Source organism: Fusarium oxysporum, chromosome 3 (genome assembly GCF_000149955.1).
Source record: "Fusarium oxysporum f. sp. lycopersici 4287 chromosome 3, whole genome shotgun sequence".
NCBI classification, from domain to species: Eukaryota; Fungi; Ascomycota; class Sordariomycetes; order Hypocreales; family Nectriaceae; genus Fusarium; species Fusarium oxysporum.
In genome coordinates, this window is record NC_030988.1 from 3,909,833 (window position 1) to 3,929,585 (window position 19,753).

Here is a 19,753-nt window from a genome sequence, read left to right on the forward strand (position 1 = left end):
AATGGCGTTGGTAGTGCTTATGCAGAGAATGTCCCTGTTTCCCTCATCAGTGGATCACCCAATACTAACGATATAGGGCGTCTAATAAACCACAACCTCGGTTAATATGACACGACATACTTTGGAAAAACCGGGGGCCCTCAATTCCTTCAGGATTCAGACTGTTAGTCTGAATGTCCTAGAATTAGAGTTCAAAAGTCCTAGATGAAATAATTTAGATATATAAACCCGAGAAGAACATTTATCTCATAATTAACCACAAATTTAATATAACGTATATATATAACGTGGTTGATAAGCGGGTGTCACAAAGAACCCTCAATTTACATCATGTCCATTTGATCAGATACTTTTCAACCACCAAATATGTCACAACCCTCAGATGAAGCTAGAATTCTTCTTGCACTTCAGGCCCTTCAAAATGACCCCAAATTAAGTATCCGACGCGCTGCAACTATCTATAAAGTCCATTACCGTACCTTACATCGTCGTCAACATGGCATTCAATCACGACGCGATTCCATCCCAAACTCACGGAAACTATCTGATCTAGAAGAACAGATAATAATTCGATTCGTCCTTGGCCTAGATTCGCGAGGATTTCCTTCGCGATTGTGTTTTGTGGAAGAAATGGCCAATTCTCTGCTTATAGACCGCGACGCGTCACCTGTTGGCAAGCGCTGGGCTCATAACTTCATAAAGTGACAACCAGAGCTAAAGATGCGTATATTTCGGAGATATGACTCTCAGAGAGTCAAATGCGAAGATCCGACTATTATTCGTGGCTGGTTCAGGCTTATACAGAACACAATCGCGAAGTATGGTATCCGATCAGATGATATCTGGAACTTTGATGAGACAGGCTTTATGGTGGGCGTTATTATGGCCGGAATGGTTGTCACCGGTTCAGAAAGGCAAGGAAGACCAAAATCAGTGCAGCCTGGAAACCGGGAATGGATTACTGTGATCCAGGCGATTAATGCGGAAGGCCAATCGATCGCGCCGTCTATCATTGGTGCAGGCCAATATCACCTTGCGAATTGGTACCGAGAATGCAACCTCCCAGGTGATTGGGTTATTGCAACGAGCCAAAATGGATGGACAAATAACGAGCTGGGTCTTAATTGGCTAAAGCACTTTGATCGGTTTAAAACTAACCGATCAACTGGTCCCTATCGTCTTCTGATCCTTGACAGTCACAAAAGCCACCACTCTGCCGATTTCGAGAGGTATTATAAGGAGAACAAGATCATTACGCTATGTATTCCTGCTCATGCACCTCACTTACTTCAACCCATTGATGTTGGGTGCTTTGGGCCGCTAAAACAGGCTTATGGTCGAGAAATAGAGCATCTGATTAAATGCTCTATAACCCATATTTCTAAGAACGAGTTCTTTTCTGCCTTCTATACTGCATTTAAAGCTACTTTTACTGAAAGAAATATCCGGGGAGGTTTTAGAGGAGCTGGACTTGCTCCTTTTAACCCGGAAAATGTAATCTCAAAGCTTGATGTGCAGCTACGGACTCCAACGCCTCCCGGGGAGGCTGCTAAACCTTCGACCCCATGGGGTTCAAAGACCCCAAAGACAGCAACTGAGGCTCAATCTCAATCTGAATACCTCGAAAGGCGAATCGGAAGTCATAAAAGCAGCTCCCCAGAGTCAATAGTTGAAGCTTTAAACTCTAGTACTAAAGCAACAAAGGCCGCTCTACATCGGCTAGCCTTAGTAGAGGCTAGGTTAAAGGATCTTGAACAAGCAAATAAGATACTAAGCCGGCGCCGAAGGGCAAAAAGGACTAGACTACAGAAAGGAGGGGCAATGACGGTACAGGAAGCATCGCAAGTAATTGATCAGTTGGATGTTGATGCGCAGGTAGTGGCCGAATGATCTAGAAATGGTGCTCAAGGAAGGTCGGAGCGCCCGGGTGGTCGGCGTTGCGGTGTATGCGGCAAGGCCGGGCATAATGCAAGGACCTGTCGGGTAGTGATTGAGACCCCAAGAGAAGAGTATAGTGAGTAGTTTTAATTGATTAGATGGTTTATGGCGGTTTTAAAGCGATTTAAAGTCAAGAGGTTGAGATTTTTGTGACACTCGCTTATCGACCACGTTATATATATTCATTCAGTTCCCCTGCGCAATATAAACAACACCGAATGGCCCATTCCCATCTATAAATACAACCCCGGGAACAGCTCAAATGCAAAAATTACAATTCTTACGCTCGCCGATAGTAGTGACGACTTGCAAAACATTCCCTTGCATCCACTGCCCTTAGCTGAACGTCAAATAGATGTCTTCAGTACTGTTGACGGCTCCGCTGACACTACGACTCACTGGCCGGACGGCACAGCCGTCGTTGCAACGTATCAGGGTTCCAAGGAGGGCGCCTCAACACAGAATAGCAAATCCCCGAAAATCCCTGGTCAGAATACGTATATTAATCTCGGTCTCAACAAGCGTCCGACCTTCTTCGGTTGCAACACACACTCCAATAACTCAGGACCAATGATTGTTTACCAACCCCATGCGCTGTATATATATGGGTCCAACTTCGCAATCTTTGACCTCAAATACAGTGATACTGAGCGGAACTACATTGTTAGCAACGGCTACAAACATCGCAACCATGGGCAATGTCACGGTGGACTCAGACTGGCCCGCCTGCGTAGGCTGCGCGGTGTTGGCACGCAGCTTGGTACGCACAGGTACGAAGACACTATCCAAACGCGTAGACTGCTTCTCGAGGTCCTATTGGAATGGTGCGACAAACTCAACAATTCCGGGTACATACGAGCCGGAGCAAATCATTGTCAGTGGCGTAGGGCACTCAGCACCCGTTGTGGTGGCGGTAGGAGTTACCTGGTAGTCAATGTCATGTTGCTGTATGTTTTACTTGATTAATCAGAGATTAAAAAGAATCATATATGTTGTCACGATGGCTCTCGAGCTTATGATCTTCCTATGTCGGAGCCACCTCAGTATACTACGCTATTGATTCAACCTGCTGTACTCTCTACTCTTTTCAAAGTTTTGACTATGATCTGGTTATGGTATTATCCGCCAAACACAAAACAAACTTGGATGTTGCAGGTTGTTGCTCTTCTTGTGGGCGAATTCATCCGCGCGCTCTCACCCAGGCTAGACCGAAGTAGTAGGCATCATAATCTAGACATTGTTCGTCGCGCCATTCTCCTCTTCAGCTCTCTGGTTGTAGCCGTGCGCTCGAGAATCACCCCTTTAGTGCAGGAACCATTAGTCTACCGTCCAAATGCCACCACGTTTCAAGAGTACTTACTTGGTAAGTTTTTCAGCCTGACGCCTGATTTCGCGCTTTGTCTCATCGATCCTAATATAAGTACGGAAGACGTATACCCCCTAGAGATTGTTGCGTTAGGTTTTCCGAGTGTTTAAAAACAGGAACGAATTCATGGAAATGACCCACAAGGATCCCACTCAGAAGATGGAGGAACCATGCGATAAATGAAAAGGCCAGGACCGTCTTCCACGACCCGCAACCCGCCCCGTTGATGGTAACTGTCCCAATGGGCCCGACTCGCCAGAAACGACCCCAATAGTAGCCCCAATAGTCGTAATACCAACCTACAGAGCAAGCGTGACCACCAGTTCTCTATAAAATAAAACGAACATTGCGCATGATTAGTATATGGTCTTAGTTATGCGGTGATATGAAAATGGAAGAGGGGAGCCATACAGTCTGAAGCAGGCAGTATGCCACGAGCCACATGACAAACATCACAAAGTCAAAGGGAAATCCCAAGAACATATTCTTAAATGGCGGACAGAAAATGAAGGAGTAGATGATACCAAGGCACGCAACAACGATGCCATAGATGATCCGTCCATCGGCATACACCTCCGCGATGCTGATAAGGTAACAGAAGCGCGAGAGAATTCCTAGGACGATTATAGCGGAGGCAAGCTCGCCAAGACGGAGAAGAATGGAAATAACTTTATGTGCAACACCAGTTCCTACCATTTTGGAATGTAGCAGGAGTGATTGAGAAGATGATGTAGGTCACTTCAGTTTGCAACCGTTATGTGGTAGGTACAGCTAAATGAGTTTGCTGCTCAGATTAAGACGAAGTGCAAGGAGAACTGTGGTGTATATACTTACGAGGCAACTGGTTAATTTCTGCATCTGATATCATCATTACGCAACAGTGTTATTGATCGGTAGTTTCATTGTGTCCAATTCATGTGTGGTACGAGTTGTCATATCATATGGCAGACGGCAATAGCCGCTACAGAATTGATAGATTAGCGAGAGGAGTGGAATTAAAGTTTAGGACAGAAGTCAGCATGTTCTGATAACGGGTCTGGACTGTTCCTCAGCTAAAACTTTAAAGTGCCAGTGTTATGATGAGTCATTGACTGCTGGCAGCCGTAATTCAGGGTTGTTTGACTATTCCCTATTCTGGTGCAAAGAATCTTGGTTGGTGTGGCATGCAAAGACACACATAACATCACGCAACCGACAGATTCCTTTGCAACATGTTTTTGCTGTAATTCTGTCATCGGTATGTTCCTCCTTCCCTGTGCAATTCCCATTCCTTACCCGGCTTCTTTATGCGTATACGTTAAGAACCGAATTATATATACATTCCTTACAGCCTTTGAGAGTTGTATAGAGGAATAGGTCCCCGCATGGTGGGTGATTATGTAGAGCGTACTCACGGGCCAGGTCAGTAGCTTAGCATCCATCCAGGAATTGTTTGTCAAGTACCTAGAACTTGCAAATAGTTCCTCGAGTGCAGGTGAGGCGTTTTCGTTCGCAAGATGTACTTGATGGTGGGCCATCACGATCACAAGCAAAGATGACACTCGACGACGCGGGACAAATGAAGCAATACTAACAGTCAATGAAGGAAAAGCATAACACACCCTTTGGCTTGGGCTCAACAGGCTCTGCTGAAAATGATCGGGTCATGTTCGCTGGGTATCATGAGGCAGTAGAGGCAGGCCGACTACTATCGGAAACATTGTCTGCAGGCGGTTCCAAGGGGATCGAGATATGCTAATTTTCTAGTTTAGTCTCTTGTTCAGCCTCTTTGCGTGGTTATTCTTTTCAACTTGTGAAATCACCCGCCATCAGGAGTTGACTAACAGCAGTCTATAGTCTGTCTACAAGACAGGTTTGCGAGTGGGAGAGTGCGACTTCAACATATTCCAGAAACCCTTTCTTGACCTCTCTCTTCACTATACAGTATCTTCTTTCAAGCGCAAAATACAAGGAAGCTGGGGTGTTCGTCGTGATCATGACGTGCTTTTTCAAATTGACTAGCTATCGGACCTCCCTCCGAGCAGTTTTACTGGACGCCACCCTTGCAATTCGCCAGGGATAACGCCACATGGATCTCGCGCGTTTTTTATTGGTCAACTTGTTTTGTTAGTTGTTGTCACCCGACGATACGCTCAAGTTGATACCACTTTATGTAGAGATTACGGCACTTTGTATATTTGGCTTGTGTCCATAAGTATGTGGCTTCTTATAATTTTATCAACACATTCGGGTCATCCGGACTTTCTGATTTATTGCAAGCCCATTGCTCTGTGGCCTGCCAACCAAGTCTTGAGATGAACCTTCACTATATCTGCCACGAGGCTGACACAGAGCCTCCGAGGAGAGAGCCGAATGGGCCTTTGACTCGTCCTGAGGAGGCGAGCAACCCATCGAATCAACAACCCCTTAGCAAGAATATTTCACTTCATGTTCCCGACGTTCAACTTCAACGTCAACTTCGATCAGCATCGCGCAAATCAAAGAACCGAAAACGTTGTAGCGCAGCTCCCAGCAATCAAGAACACGCCCGAAAAAGCCATAACTTTGTCGAGAAACATTACCGTGCCCGACTCAAGGCGCAGTTTGAAAGGCTCCTCGAAGTTCTGCCAGCGGCACAGGCACGGAGCCTTGCTGACAGGGATATCGCAGCCAATCTTGGCCAGGTTCTAAGCAGAGGACAAATATTGGATATGGCAAGAAATCGAATCCTTGAGTTGGAAGGAAAGATTGAGGTTATACTGAAAAAGAGAAGAGATGGCTATCACGTATCATGACGGACATAAGGCGAGCGATTTATAGTAAGGGTACAGCATGAAAATCTTATTATCGTAATCGTATGGTCTTAGAAGGAATTTGATTTTATTCGGGACTATCAGATGGTTTTAAGAGCAATTAGTCCACGACATTAAGCATATATAATAATATAAAATATGAAAAAAAAAAAAGGCTGCTCTTCAAAGCGCGATCTATGGTCTTGCAAGAGGTAGACTATCGTTGATCGTGAGAAGGTAACCAATAAACTCATATCTACAGCTTCAATATACGTATATATATAACTTATAGAGTAACGTACATGATAAGCGTGCGGGATAAACATTTCTCAACATTACATCTAACGTATATAATAAGCGAGTGCACCAACCAAGCGAGTGCACCAGAAATTCCCACTATCAAGACAGAATAGAGCTTAAAATCACAGCAAAGCATCTAAGTAATTGAAACTAATCTCTATACTCTTCTTCAGATATTCGTACAGCTATCTGACTTGTTCTTGTATTATGTCCAGTCTTTCCACAGGTTCTACAGCGCCTTTCTCTCGCCAGCTCTGTCCTTCCCCTACCACCACTTCTCGATAATTCGGCCACCATCTGCGTATCAACGTCTTTCTGATCAATTACATCCATACCCTCACCTACAGTCATCTTTCCTCCATTACGTAGGCGGCTTTTTTTTTTTGCTCTGCGCCTTTTGCTAAGAGTCTCATTTGCCTGTCGAAGGATCTGATTCTCACACTTTAATAATGCTATCTGATGCATTATCGCCTTCGTTCCCTTAGAAAATGACTTGAGCGCGTTAACAATAGATGCTGGAGAGCTGTACTGGTGCCTTCTGATTCGTCTTTCAAGGTATTCAGACTGAGAAGTGGCCTCGAGGACAGTCTTTGCCGTCTTGGGCACCCAAAGGTCGGGAAGGCTAGCCTCCTCCTTGATTGGCGTTGGAGTTCGTAGCTGCACATCAAGCTTCGATATAACACTTTCCGGGTCTAAAGGAACAAGCCCGGACCCTCTAAGCCCCCCCCCTGATATTACTTTCAGTTATAGCGGCTTGGTGGGCGGCATAAAATGCCGGAAAGAAGTCCGTCTTTGGAACATGGGTTAGAGAGCACCTAATCAGATGCTCTATTTCTCGACCATATGCCTTTTTGAGCGGCCCAAAGCACCCGACATCAAGAGGTTGAAGTAGATGAGATGAATGAGGCGGCATACATAGCGTAATGATGTGGTTCTCTTCGCAATATTTTTCAAAGTCAACCGAGTGGTGACTTTCGTGTCCATCGAGGATTAGAAGACGATAGCGACCAGTTGATCGGGTTTTTGTGCATTGATCAAAGTGCTTGAGCCACTCAAGACCAGTCTCATTATCGGTCCAGCCATTTTGAGTTGTCGCAATAGCCCAATCCCCGGGGAGATTGCTTTCTTGGTACCAGCTGGCGAGGTGATATTGGCCCGCAACGACGATAAACGGCGCGATGGCCCAGCCTTCCGCATTGATCGCCTGAATCACTGTAACCCACTCTCGGTTTCCAGGCTGCACTGAATTCACCTTTCCACGTTTTTCTACGCCTGTGATAACCATTCCGCTTGCAATAACGCCCATCATAAAGCCGGTCTCGTCAAAGTTATAGATATCAGCGAGGCTGATACCATATTTCGCGATTGTATTCTCCACGAGCCTAAACCAATCGCGGATAATAGTTGGATCTTCGCATTTGGCCCTCTGATAATCGTATTTACGAAAAGAACGCGCCTTGAGGTCTAGTTGTCGCCTGACGAAGTTGGAAGCCCAGCGCTTGCCAACAGGTGACGCGTCGCGGTCGGCGAGCAGTCGGTTGGCCATTTCTTCAACACCACGCAGTCGCGGGGGGAAATCCTCGTGAATCCAGGTCAAGAATGAACTGAACAATGATCTGCTCTTCTAGATCAGATAATCTGCGTGAGTTAGGAATGGTATCGCGTCGAGACTGGATGCCTTTCTGTCGGCGACGAAGGGCATAATAATCCACCTGGTACAACCTTGCGGCGGGTCGGAGACCCAGTTTCGGGTCATTTTGAAGGGCTCGAAGAGCGAGAAGCATGTTAGCTTCATTATTTGATTGTGGCATATTTAATGGTTGAGGAGTAGTTAATTAGATGTGAAGAGGAGAGATTGGGAGATTTTTGGTGCACTCGCTTGGTTGGTGCACTCGCTTATCATATACGTTACGACCTAATTGAAAAGGAACTCACAGAATCATCTAATCTTCGACATCCTTCTCAAGGTCATTGAGCTGTAAATGTGCTTTACTCAGCCAACGATCATGAATCTGTTCAAGCTCTGGAAGTACTGCTGATTGACCTCTGCGCTCTTTAAGTATTCTTACTCGAGGATTTATTAAGGGACCTGACGTGCCGGCAAGTATGAAGGATAAGAGGACCGATGGAGAATAGACTATAATAATGGATCTAAAGAAATAATCTCTATAGTATCTATGCGCAAATGAGGCAGGGCTTGCTGCTCTTTAAGTAATAGCGTTTCATATTCTCTTCTAGCATCTTCCTAAGTAAAACAAATTCCAATATTAGGTATATATCCTGGCATCATATGCCCTATTGTCTTGTTACAATTTTACTAGAGGTGAGACTCCTGTCAGACATTGCGTGTATTCAGTCCATTGATCCAGATTGGTACATTCATGTCGTGTTCTGTTTTTATTCTGCCCCTTCAAGGTTTTACCTTTTTGGATGTAATCTTAAAGTACCCCAGCTTGCACGTAACACCTATTGCCTGTTCAACAACTCCACATAAATCGTCGATATCGTAACCTGCTAGGATATCATTATTTTACCGCCTAGCCAGCCAACTTACTATAACCACATCAAGCGAAGATACTGAACGTCCTAATATATTAAAATATAGTTATATTTCCGACTGCTTCAAACCTTTTATAGGAATCTCATTCTCCACCATGCATTGCCCGAAAGACCTTTGCATTGGCATCGCCAACGGCCTGTTCAAAAGCATTCCTATCGGCTTTGCAAACCATGCCGAGCTTCGGAAGCTCATCCTTTTCAAAATACCTCTGCACAACTTCGTTCGTGCACTTGGATACTCCATTCTGGAACCCATGCTATATGGTGTTAGTTTGAGAGCAGGAAGGGAGGGAGTTTCAACTTACGCCGGCACCCTCGTGGACCAGAAGTCTGCTTTCACCGAAGCGCGAAGATACGTCCCAAGCACCACTCAGAGGCGTGACAGGATCCCATTTGCCATTCACAAGAAGAATGGGGTTCTTAGTATTAATTTGGTCAAAGCTGCCACCGTATGTTTCGGCCGCGGTGAAAGGCCACTGCGCACAAGGCCAGAACTTGCCGCTGATAGAATCCGCGAAAGAGCCCTGTGCCACCTGAGCCTGAAGCAGTGAGTACATATCTTCGGGTTTCTCTGCTCTATACTTGGAATCGGAACATGCGATTGCGTGGAAAGCGTCGACACCTAGGTTCCATGGTAATCCATCCTCTTTCTGCTTCTCTGGTGCCTCTTTGGCGGCTTGAGCTTGGATTTCGATAGCTTCAGGTCCAATCAGGCTGCTAAAGTTCCCAACAAGTACCGGGCCAAGTATCGAGCTGAGACGTAAGAACTTGGCGGGGCTATACAAATTGGCTTGGATCACACTTTTAATGAAGAGTGATAGATCCCACTTTCCAGGGCTAAACCAGAAGACCCGCGGGGCCTGGAGCTCTTTTGGCACCATGATAGGATCATCCTTAAGCTTCTGAAGAACATCGGAAAGTTGGCTCATCAGGCTCTCGGCCGTGGTTTTAGTGCCGGTGAAGTTAGCCAGCGGGCAAACTTCTACATCAGCGTCAATACACTGCTCGAAAAAGTGGAACAGTGCAGATTCCGTATCGCGTGTAGCACTAGCCCAATTACCGCGGTAGTATCCATCAGGCTCGACGACAGAATCCAGGAGCAAATGACCAATGCGTTCAGGGAACATGGCTGCAAAGGTCTGTCCGAGAATGGTGCTATACGAGCGGCCCCAGAATCGTAGGAGACCATCCTCTTTTAAGGCATCGACGATGGCGAGCAGATCTTTAGCAACAAAGGTGGTTCCATAAAAGCGGCCGGTGTCTTTATGGTTCTCATAGCAACCCTTAAAGTACTCTTTGGCACCGTGCCAAGTCTGATGTTTGAGAATATTGTAGGCATCAACCTGAGGGTTAGGTAATTGTGAATAGGGGTTGCGCCGGGACAGGCTGCCCGAGTCTGAGTCGGCGGTCTTGTTTCTGACTGCGCAGGAGAAGGGGATCGTACGTCCTGTGCCTCTGGATCTTTATGAGCTTACTGTTGCTTGCTGAAGACGACTAGAACCTACCGTGCATCAAAGCCAATAACGTTGAAGCTGCCACCTAGAATACTACAGACATTAGAATTATGTAGCACAATAAAGTGCTTAAGCAACTTACTCTCGATACATAGGACCAAGAACTGCGACCTCTTCAATACCAGAAGACCCAGGACCACCGGGGTTAAAGATAACACTAGCCCTAGCAGGCTGCCTGGTTGCATTAACCTTGATCAGCTGGAGATCAATCTCTCCGCCGGACTTTGGATTCGTGTAGTCGAGGGGAACTTTGATTGTCGCGCAGTCGATGGCTTCTTTGATCTGCTCTTGGCGCGACTTGGGGAAGGGCAGGTCGCACGGCTTCCAGTCCAGGCCATCGACATTGTCGTTGCGTGGTAGCACGATTGCTAGGCTTAGTGGTATAAGAAGGAGAAAGCTTATTGCAGTGAGTCGAAGCATGATAAGATTGTTGTAAAGGTTTGATGTAGAAGAAATGGCTCTGGAGAGACTATGTCAAAATGTAGGGGAAATCGCAAGCTCTTTAAGCTTCATTTCTGAACTCAGTGGCTATGCACAGCCTAGCTCAAGCAGCCGTTGAACTATCCTTGGCGGGAGGAGAATGACGCAGCATCTTCACCGGTTTTCCAGTAACTGAAATGAAGTGACGCTGATCTGGTAGTATGGAAACTTGGAATAGATCTCATGTCAATGTTTTAGTGAGGCCGTGATATTCACACAGCGGCCTATTATACTTAATTTAGGAAGTAGATGAACGATCGTTTGGAGGGCTATATGTACCGGCCAATGAATGAGCTGCCTTGGATAGGGTGGGGTTCATATGCTTGGCTAGCTGGGCTAAGTCCTACCTTCACCAGACCATGCCCTTTTCTTGCTAGATGCGCCGCGCTTTAAAGCTTGGGAAGAACCAGAAGCGGTTAGATACGCACGAATACAATGGAGTGAGTGTATCCAAGTGTGGACCAGAATGTTGTGATGTTATTGATCGTCGACTTGATTCTTTGATCAGTCTGCCAAAGAGGGGTGAAACCCCTCTTTGGATACAAGAATAATATTGCAATAAGAGAAGTGGAGCCCATTCCTGTTGGGTTAGTGATAGTGCCTCGATAAAAGAAACATGTATTTTGTGGGTCCCCGGATATATCAATACCGGGTAGCGGGGAAAACACGTAAGAGAAGAAGAACAGAAAAAGAAGAACAGAGACAGAAGCTCCTGGGGACTAGATTGATCCTCAAGTGTGAAAATTAACCCTATTTTAATTGGATATTAACCCTACTCGCGTATCTGACAATTCCCAGCCGCCAATCTAACAGAAGCCAACCCCGCTTAGCCAACCTATCAGAGTATTGGTACCTAGTCTGGGCAAGGCGGTAAGAGGGTTAGACTGGGGTTTGTTCCATCTTCCTGACCAAGGTGGGACACTCTTGGAGCAGCAGGGAAATAACTTAGCGCAGCCACTGGCCTCGTGAGATTAATCGTCCAGTCATTTTGAATAATACCACCACTACTTAAATATCTGCATGACAATTATAAGAGTAATATTAAATAGAATTCTTGATTTTGAATCCAAACCCAGTTCCTGTTGCAGGGTGCAGCTCAAGCCCAAAACAAATGCCAAGAACTGAAATCAGGATTTCCGTGTCCTCGAGTGACGCAATTTTGCTATGCGCCTAACGCTAATGCTTTAGCTGCTATCGGCAAGACACAAGGCTTACAAATGCATAGCCGAACAAACGATCCTTCCAACTATCCACTCCATGTTTGGTTGGTAGCTGGCTGCTGTGCCTCAGGCCACCGAGATAGCTATTGGCTTCGCGACGACCGTAAACTCACCTCTATCCAAGGATACTTTCGTCACGTATCCACAAATGTGCTTTACAGCACAAACTATGTATAGCGCGAATGCGGCGAATTAAGGCGCTCCAGTGACTACCTAATAGCATAATTTCAAACTAGATAAATTGCTGCCGGAACGTACGACTAACGTCTCTCACCTTGGGTTTTTAAGAAACATTTAACTCAAAGTCTCTTCACAATGGCTGTTGAAACATCGAATTTGTTTGCTAAGCTGAAGGCTCACTTAGCTCATACACAAGCCAAGTTTTACCAACCCGACTCATCTGACTACAAACAAGTTGAACAATGCTTCATTGAGAAGCCAGTTAAAACTCTCGGTATCGTTAAACCGCAAAATGCAGATGAAGTTGCCGCAGTGCTTCAATTCTGCATTAGGAATAATGTCAAGTTCAGTGTACGATCGGGGGGGCATGATTGCGCAGCCCGCACGCTTGTCAATAAAACACTTGTGATCGATATGCGAGATATTAATGGGGTTGCCATCTCTAAAGATAAACAGAGCGCAAAGGTTGGAGGAGGTATCCTGACTGGCCAGGTGGCCAAAGTTTTAGGCGAAGAGGGATTAACTACGCCGGTGTGAGTACCTAGACTGCTAACAAGCTGCCTCTCTTGCCAATGCTAATTAAATAATCAAGGGGGACTATCGCCTCTGTAGGATACACTGGATGGAGTACTCTTGGTGGCTATGGACCATTGACGTCACATTACGGCCTGGGAGTTGATCAGATCACTGGTGCTAAGATCGTCAAGGCTCGCGGAGAGATCCAGACTGCTGATGGAGAGTTGCTTGTTGGCATCAGAGGCGGGGGTGGATCACTCGGCATTATTGTCGAGCTCACTATCAAGGTTTATCCAATTGACAAAGTGAGTCATTCAACTGTGTAAATAGGGTCCCTTGCTAACTCGATTCGGCTCAGATTCTTTCTTCTACTATTATATATGAATCGAGTAATTTGGAAGCTGCCCTGACTTCATACACTCAACATTACGAAGGGCTGCTCTCCACTCAAATGCTTCCAATTTGCCTTCAGCTCCAGCCAGCGATTATGCAAATGCCAGGCCAAGGAGTGGTTTTTGGAATAATCGCCAACTGGCACGGAAAGAACAAAGAAGAGGGGCGCTTCTGGATTAAGAATATCGCAGGAGCGGGGAAATGCGTCATGGAGGCTACCCAGGAAACCACAGTTGCCAAGATGCTCCAAAACAATGAAAAATTAGTTACTTGGCCATCATATGGTCGGGTCTTCACCCTAAATGTCAAGAAACTAACAACGAAAACGATAAAAGTTCTTGCCAGACACTGTTCTGATGCACTTGGAGGTGGCTTGATCTTCTCATATCACACGTGACATTCTTGACAAGAGCCGATACAACAATCAGTCTTCGGTACAAGAGCAAGGCATCATATGCTCGAGATTTACGCCGTTGTTCCAGATAGCAGCATTGTGGAAGAGCGAGTGCGATGGGCTGCGCAAGTCAAAGCCGATCTCGAGATGGCGGATGCTAGTGTTCAGCAGCACTGCCAATGAATCAAATCCAATCAAACAAGCGGTCAACAAATCCAGCATCGCGGACTATCAAATTTCTGAAATATGACCCCGGATTTGATTTGTTTGATTTGAGGGCAGCGCTGCTGCTCAGGAAGACTAGTGCCCAATTGGACAGCCAAGGCAGCCGGAAGCTAAGGGCATAGTAGACGAGCTGTAGGTCGTGTGGTTAGCGAGAAACTTTGCGGCGCAAGGATTCACAGGGTCGACGAACGAAGGCGAGGCTGAAGCAGGCCATAATAGCCCAGAGCCAGTCAGAGCCTTCCTCGGAGAGGTGAGATTGGCCGCCCTGAGGGTTGACGTGGAGAGCGTCATTGCGGGAGTAGATTAAATCTATAACTGCCAAGGTGATGAAGTTACTAAATGTTGTTTTGAAGTTGGTATGGCCTTATTAGGGCCGTGTTAACCCGAATAAAATGGTATCGAGTTTCGCGTGAGTTGCAAGTAGATAGCATATGACCGGGGGAAGATTGAGCGGAAGCGGATGATACCAGTCCTTCTCTAATAAACCCAAGTCCCTCGTCGTGGCCTGCTTGTCGATGTCACGAGCCCTGATTTGCTAATGTGTCTTATGGAATGCGTATATATTCTTGGTTGAGCTGTTTCCCCGCTCTAAGTCCCAGGAATCTCTTTATACTTGGTCCGACTGCAGTATCACTGCTATAACGATCGCACGCCTCATTATGTACAATACATAACTGACATCGACGTGGCATTTGCATCTGCCAAGATTAGACTCACACCAAGCTCATCACACCGTCATAAATTCGTGCGTAGCCATCAGTCAATCGACAAAACCAGTCTAGGACATAGGCAGTGTCTTGTTGCATTAACCAATTATTTACTATTCAAGTTGCATATCAGTGATAATTCACGTGTCAGGTCTGGCTGAGTGCTGCAAGTACAGTGTCCTGCTGCGTAAGTATGATCACACTTATGCCGCTGAAAGCTCTGACCTGGCGACATTCGATATGTGGCGTTCAGCCTCTGGAATGATGAACGGTTAATGACCGACTGATTATGTTGTTGGATCACGCATGGATGCTGATGCAGTTGATAATTAAGTGTTATTATTCTCTCCTTGCAGTCGGAAGGACCTTTGAGGCCTTATATCTTCGACTGATTCTTTCTAGGACTTGAGTCCTTGAGTCCTAGATCCTACGATTTGAGTTTTAGGACATCAAACTTTAATTTTAATCTTGAACCTTAATCCTGAAGTTCAGGGGGAACCATCAAGTCTTCCAACACTGCCTCCTCTCATGTATATGTCTGTCCCTTCCATGTTAAAAACACCTTGTTCGTACAGCCGCCATTCTGCTGACTCTGGACAACCCCACCAACTACCCGAACCGTACCACTCGCACTAGCGTCACCAACAGCACTCGTCCTATCTTAAAGGGATCGTCTCGAGACGTCATATTTCAGCCATCTTTCTCCTCAAATTATCCCCATTTTTCATCTAGTGCCAGCTCCCTCGACATGATTTCTTTTGTGGAATTCCGGAAGCCGGCCGACGATCATGAACCTTCGAACCGCCAATCGCTTCCTCCGGTCCCTGAGGCCATTCAGGGAACCAAACCAGGCCATTATCCTCCTAGACCTCCGTCTAGCATTCAGCTGGGGCTCAGTCTTCCATCGCCTTTCGGTCCCGCTTCTAGATCGTTCCCCGAGGCTGAGAAGCACTTCTCTCTGCAGCCACGGCACACGGTTTCACCTTTTCCTCCCCGACAGGATGCTCTTCCCGCCTTCTCGCATACCCCTGGGCCTCCTTTCACCAACCGGCCGCTACCGTCTCCTGTTTCTGACCGCCGCCAGAGGTTCTCAGCTAAGCCAGAGATCCTTACTCAACACCGCCGTCCTGAACAGCAGAAGCCTCCTGAGCTTCATCATTCCCTCAACGGAGTGTATGCGCATTCTCCTCCGCCACTTCCGCCTCCGGCTCCAGCTGCCTACCAACCCGGTCAACTATCTCCTCGCCAGATGCCTCTGCCCGCTTGTATGAGCTATCCCAGGCACGCGGTTCCTACTCATGTCCCAGGTCTTTGTGATCCAAGGGCACCTCCTCACGCTGAAGAAGCCGATTATGCTACCCGAGCTCTATATGATGCTACGGTCAGGATATACTTTGAGAACTGGAGCTATCAAGATTCCTTGAGCCGAGTAAGTCGAACTAAGCGAGTATGCACGGTCGTTAATGCTGACTATCATTAGATTGGGTCCTCATCCCGCATGCTTTTTAACTTTGTCGAAGCGTACAGCCGAACTGCTGGTGAGCAGCACGGAGCTCACCTCATCCCCGAAAGACTGCCGACGGAACAGGAAGTTAGCGACATGCTCAGCAACATTGACATCATTAAGCGTTCTCTGGAACAAGTGAGAGACTTGGTGCAAACATCAATTCAGAACGAGCGAACTTGTGAAGGAGCCAAGTTGAAGGGCCCCAACGAAGAGGAGCACGACGTGCCTAGTCACAGAGATGCAATGAAGCCCCAGTATGGTATGACGGAGGTCAAGAAGCGACAAAGGGTAAGGCCCGTCACGCGAGGAAAACAAGACAAAGCTCACGTGAACGTTGGCAGCGTGCGGTTCCACCTGGCGGATGCCATAGCTGCGACCGAATCGACACCCCTGAATGGCGACGCGGACCTGATGGAGGGAGGACGTTGTGCAATGCATGCGGCCTCCACTATGCAAAATTGTTAAGGAAACTATAACTTGAAGCGATGTCGATCCGCTCGAAACCCGAAGAAGCATATCAACCATGAGGCTCACACACGGTCCCCAAAGACTTGACCCATGAGCAGTCCAGCTACATCTACTGTACCAGTTACCAGCAGTAGTTTGACGACGTACACAGTTTTCGTCCGTGCGGGGTATGAAGCTCTTCGCCTTAACAACTCTAAACTAAACCATCCGTGCTTGGTCTTCAAAATGACACCGACAGCATGGGGTTGAAGCCTGTAGTCTGAGAATCATCTCCACAAGAAAGAAACTTGTGATAGAGTACGCGAGAACAATCTTGGCCGCCAATCGAGCACATCAACTGATCTCAACTAGATTTGAATCCCCAGAGCAGGCCACGTTCTTCCCAGTTCTGGTGTTTCTCGGGGCCTACGCAACTCTGCCGTTGCCAGGTAAACAATACAGCCTCTCGTTCAGCGCGGTAAATACGGAATCCAGAGCTTTTGAAATCCCTTGGGCTCTGGGTCGAGCCTGGGGTGCGCGTCCTGATTTGCTGCCCATGACGAGCACAGGTACGCTCTCTCGCTTGATGTGTCGCGTCCTACGACACACCCCGGGGATGATCACAAGCTCTCTTTGAATCTAGAAAGGGACCCACGAAACTCCTTCGGACCCTTGAATTGCGGAATCCAGATCATGTTCTTCACACAACTCGGCCACTTCACCACGATACAGAATCATGGTGGGGAATCTATCTACCGATGTAGACGAAATGTAGATAGACGCCAAGATGAAGACGGAAAGGAGAGGGACTTTTTTTATTACGCAATTCCCTTCTAAAGCAAGGTACCGGTGCTCCCACCTTACTACCATCCAAGACCACCTAATGCATAAACAAAATTTCGCTCCTCCCATACAACATCCAAATTTTAATATCTACAAAAATAGGCCCCATTCTCAATTATTAAATTAGGTTTTGGAGAAAGTTTCTAGAAAATTCTTCAAATTTTACTGTCTGCGTGGTTTGTTTTAGCCTCTCAATCGCTCCGTGTGCGCTGCCAGTGCTTTGTTACGACCATAAAGTCATCACTTTCGTCCTCTGATCCGACACCCACGCCAATCACCGACTCGACCTCCTCGTCTACACCCAACTCTATTTCTGCCTCTGTTGAATCAGGAAGAGCTTCCCCAGTCGCTAGAGCTTCTGCTAGAGTCATAAATCGTCGGTTCCGGTTCGGTATCGCCTTCCTTTTACTACCTCGCCGCACCTGGGCCACCTGCTTTTCGAGGCCAGCAATTCGCTCATTCTGAACGTCCACCTTCATCTCTGAAGCTTCTAAGCCCTTTTTGATCTTACTGTGCTTCCACCTGGTCGGTCGGCTTCGGTGTTTGGCCATATCCCTCACTTGCCGGCTCGTTTTCGGGGTATCATCTGAGTGCAGTGGAGGAGGGCTTGGTGTCTGGAACTGTTCCTGCAGTTTTTCTTTGTCCGGTTGAATTTCCGGATGTGTTAAAGCTTTTTGACGGCTGAGAGGCGAATTTCCAGTATATCTCCAGCCGGATAAGATAATCTCCTTCCTCATGGCCGCCTCCCTGGCTTTCGGATATGCCCGAATAAAGTTGACTTTGTCAACCGGCACAGAATCGGTCAAACTAGCCAGCATTTGGAGTTCTTTCCGATACGCACCTTTGATGACATTAAAAATTCCATTGTATAACGGTTCTAAACCATGGGAACAATGTGCTGATAGGTAACAGCAGTAGACGTTGTTTAGAAAGCACGTAGCCATCCATTCATCCCGGATGCTTGTCAGCGATCTTATAGCTGTTGGAAGATCCGGGAGTCCCCCTCTCCTTCAGGATTCAGACTGTTAGTCTGAAAGTCTTAGATTAAAAATTCAAAGTCCTAGATACAATCATCTAGAGATATTAACCCGTGAATAATTCTCAGCTCAATAAAGTTTTACAAAAATATATTTTCACCAAGCACTACCGCGCAATATAAACAATACAATGAGGTCTTTAGGAACACTAGATGTGTTGACTGTGCAGAACACCGGTGCTGGAGTTGCCGATCGGGCCGCAGACGAAGAGTGACTGGACATGCTAGTGGACGTTATCCTGGCTGCGTCTGTATACGATTGAACTGACGACCGTGGTGTCTCAGTCTTGCTCAGCATGCCTAGCTATAGTTAAGTCTGCTCCAGCTCGCCGCAAACCTGGGTGAGCTGGTCTCGGATTTGCGATAATTCTTGTGCCATCTGGGCCGTGGCCCTGGTCGCTTCCTCAGTCATGTGATCTCTAAGCTTGGTGAACTTAAGCTCAAATTCGGCCTTCATTGCTTCGACTTTCTTATTGAAGTCCTGCTCAAGCTCTAGACTGCCTCTACTGTACCCCTGGATGACTTAGGGGCAGTTTGCTTCTGAGCTCGGTTTTATCCTAGAGCTCCCTCACTAGTCTCACATTCCTCCTGCCATTCTATATTACCGTTTTAATTCTCTATCTCTAATACCTTTATTATCCTGACCCTCTTCTGCTGAGGGCAATAATATCCCCCGCCCGAACCATCCGGATTATCTCCCATGACGTGTTGTTTATATTGCGCAGTAGTGCTGGGTGAAAATGTATTTTATGAAACTTGGTTATTCATTAGTGAGATGAGAGTTCTTCTCAGGTTTATATCTCTAAATGATTTCGTCTAGGACTTTAAACTTTAAATCTAGGACTTTCAGACTGTTAGTCTGAATCCTGAAGGGAAGGGGGATCCCCGGATTTTCCAACAGTAGGCACAAGTTTAGATATTTTCTGTCGGTTGCAGCGGTTGCAATCAGGGTGGGGAATCTATCTACCAATATGGACGAAATGTAGATGTAGATAGATGTAGATCTACATCTATCTATCTACCAGGGGGCCATGTGGGTCATCTATCTATCTATCTTACCGTCGGATATGTAGGCGAAATGTAGATAGACGCCAAGATGAACACGGAAAGTAGAGGGACTTTTTTTGGTGCGCAATTCCCTTCCAGAGCAAGGTACCGGTACCCTCACCTTACTACCTACCAACACCCCCTGTCGGATCATTTCCCTTCCACCTTTTCCTCAAGCTCATCGCAAATTTTGGTCAATCTCTTGATACAGCTCCCCCTTTTCAAATGTCAAGTGGCATACCATACAGTCGACTCACAGTATAGAGCATCTGCCACAATGCCAACTCCAAGCGACTTGTTCAGTCAATCG

General features: G+C 46.6%; 5 protein-coding genes across 5 annotated transcripts; 3 read left to right on the top strand and 2 right to left on the bottom strand.

Annotated features, from left to right (window-relative positions):
- Positions 1-3,168: 3,168 nt before the first annotated feature.
- Positions 3,169-4,000, bottom strand: FOXG_06784 (uncharacterized protein; the record flags this gene model as incomplete). The annotated part of the gene is made up of 4 exons (XM_018385436.1): positions 3,169-3,238; positions 3,299-3,378; positions 3,446-3,631; positions 3,716-4,000. 4 exons carry the CDS (start codon positions 3,998-4,000, stop codon positions 3,169-3,171), a joined length of 621 nt encoding a protein of 206 aa, XP_018242790.1.
- A 1,598-nt stretch (positions 4,001-5,598) lies between these two features.
- FOXG_19388 (uncharacterized protein) lies at positions 5,599-6,078 on the top strand (the record flags this gene model as incomplete). Its single annotated transcript, XM_018399601.1, has 1 exon — positions 5,599-6,078. The coding sequence occupies one exon, from the start codon at positions 5,599-5,601 to the stop codon at positions 6,076-6,078; it is 480 nt and encodes a 159-aa protein (XP_018242791.1).
- Positions 6,079-9,017: 2,939 nt separating this feature from the next.
- On the bottom strand, positions 9,018-10,868 carry FOXG_06785 (uncharacterized protein; the record flags this gene model as incomplete). Its single annotated transcript, XM_018385437.1, has 4 exons — positions 9,018-9,191; positions 9,240-10,389; positions 10,440-10,481; positions 10,531-10,868. 4 exons carry the CDS (start codon positions 10,866-10,868, stop codon positions 9,018-9,020), a joined length of 1,704 nt encoding a protein of 567 aa, XP_018242792.1.
- Positions 10,869-12,463: 1,595 nt separating this feature from the next.
- FOXG_06786 (uncharacterized protein) lies at positions 12,464-13,814 on the top strand (the record flags this gene model as incomplete). Its single annotated transcript, XM_018385438.1, has 4 exons — positions 12,464-12,861; positions 12,921-13,149; positions 13,203-13,605; positions 13,666-13,814. The coding sequence occupies 4 exons, from the start codon at positions 12,464-12,466 to the stop codon at positions 13,812-13,814; spliced, it is 1,179 nt and encodes a 392-aa protein (XP_018242793.1).
- Positions 13,815-15,311: 1,497 nt separating this feature from the next.
- FOXG_06787 (uncharacterized protein) lies at positions 15,312-16,535 on the top strand (the record flags this gene model as incomplete). The annotated part of the gene is made up of 2 exons (XM_018385439.1): positions 15,312-15,992; positions 16,044-16,535. 2 exons carry the CDS (start codon positions 15,312-15,314, stop codon positions 16,533-16,535), a joined length of 1,173 nt encoding a protein of 390 aa, XP_018242794.1.
- Positions 16,536-19,753: the final 3,218 nt, after the last annotated feature.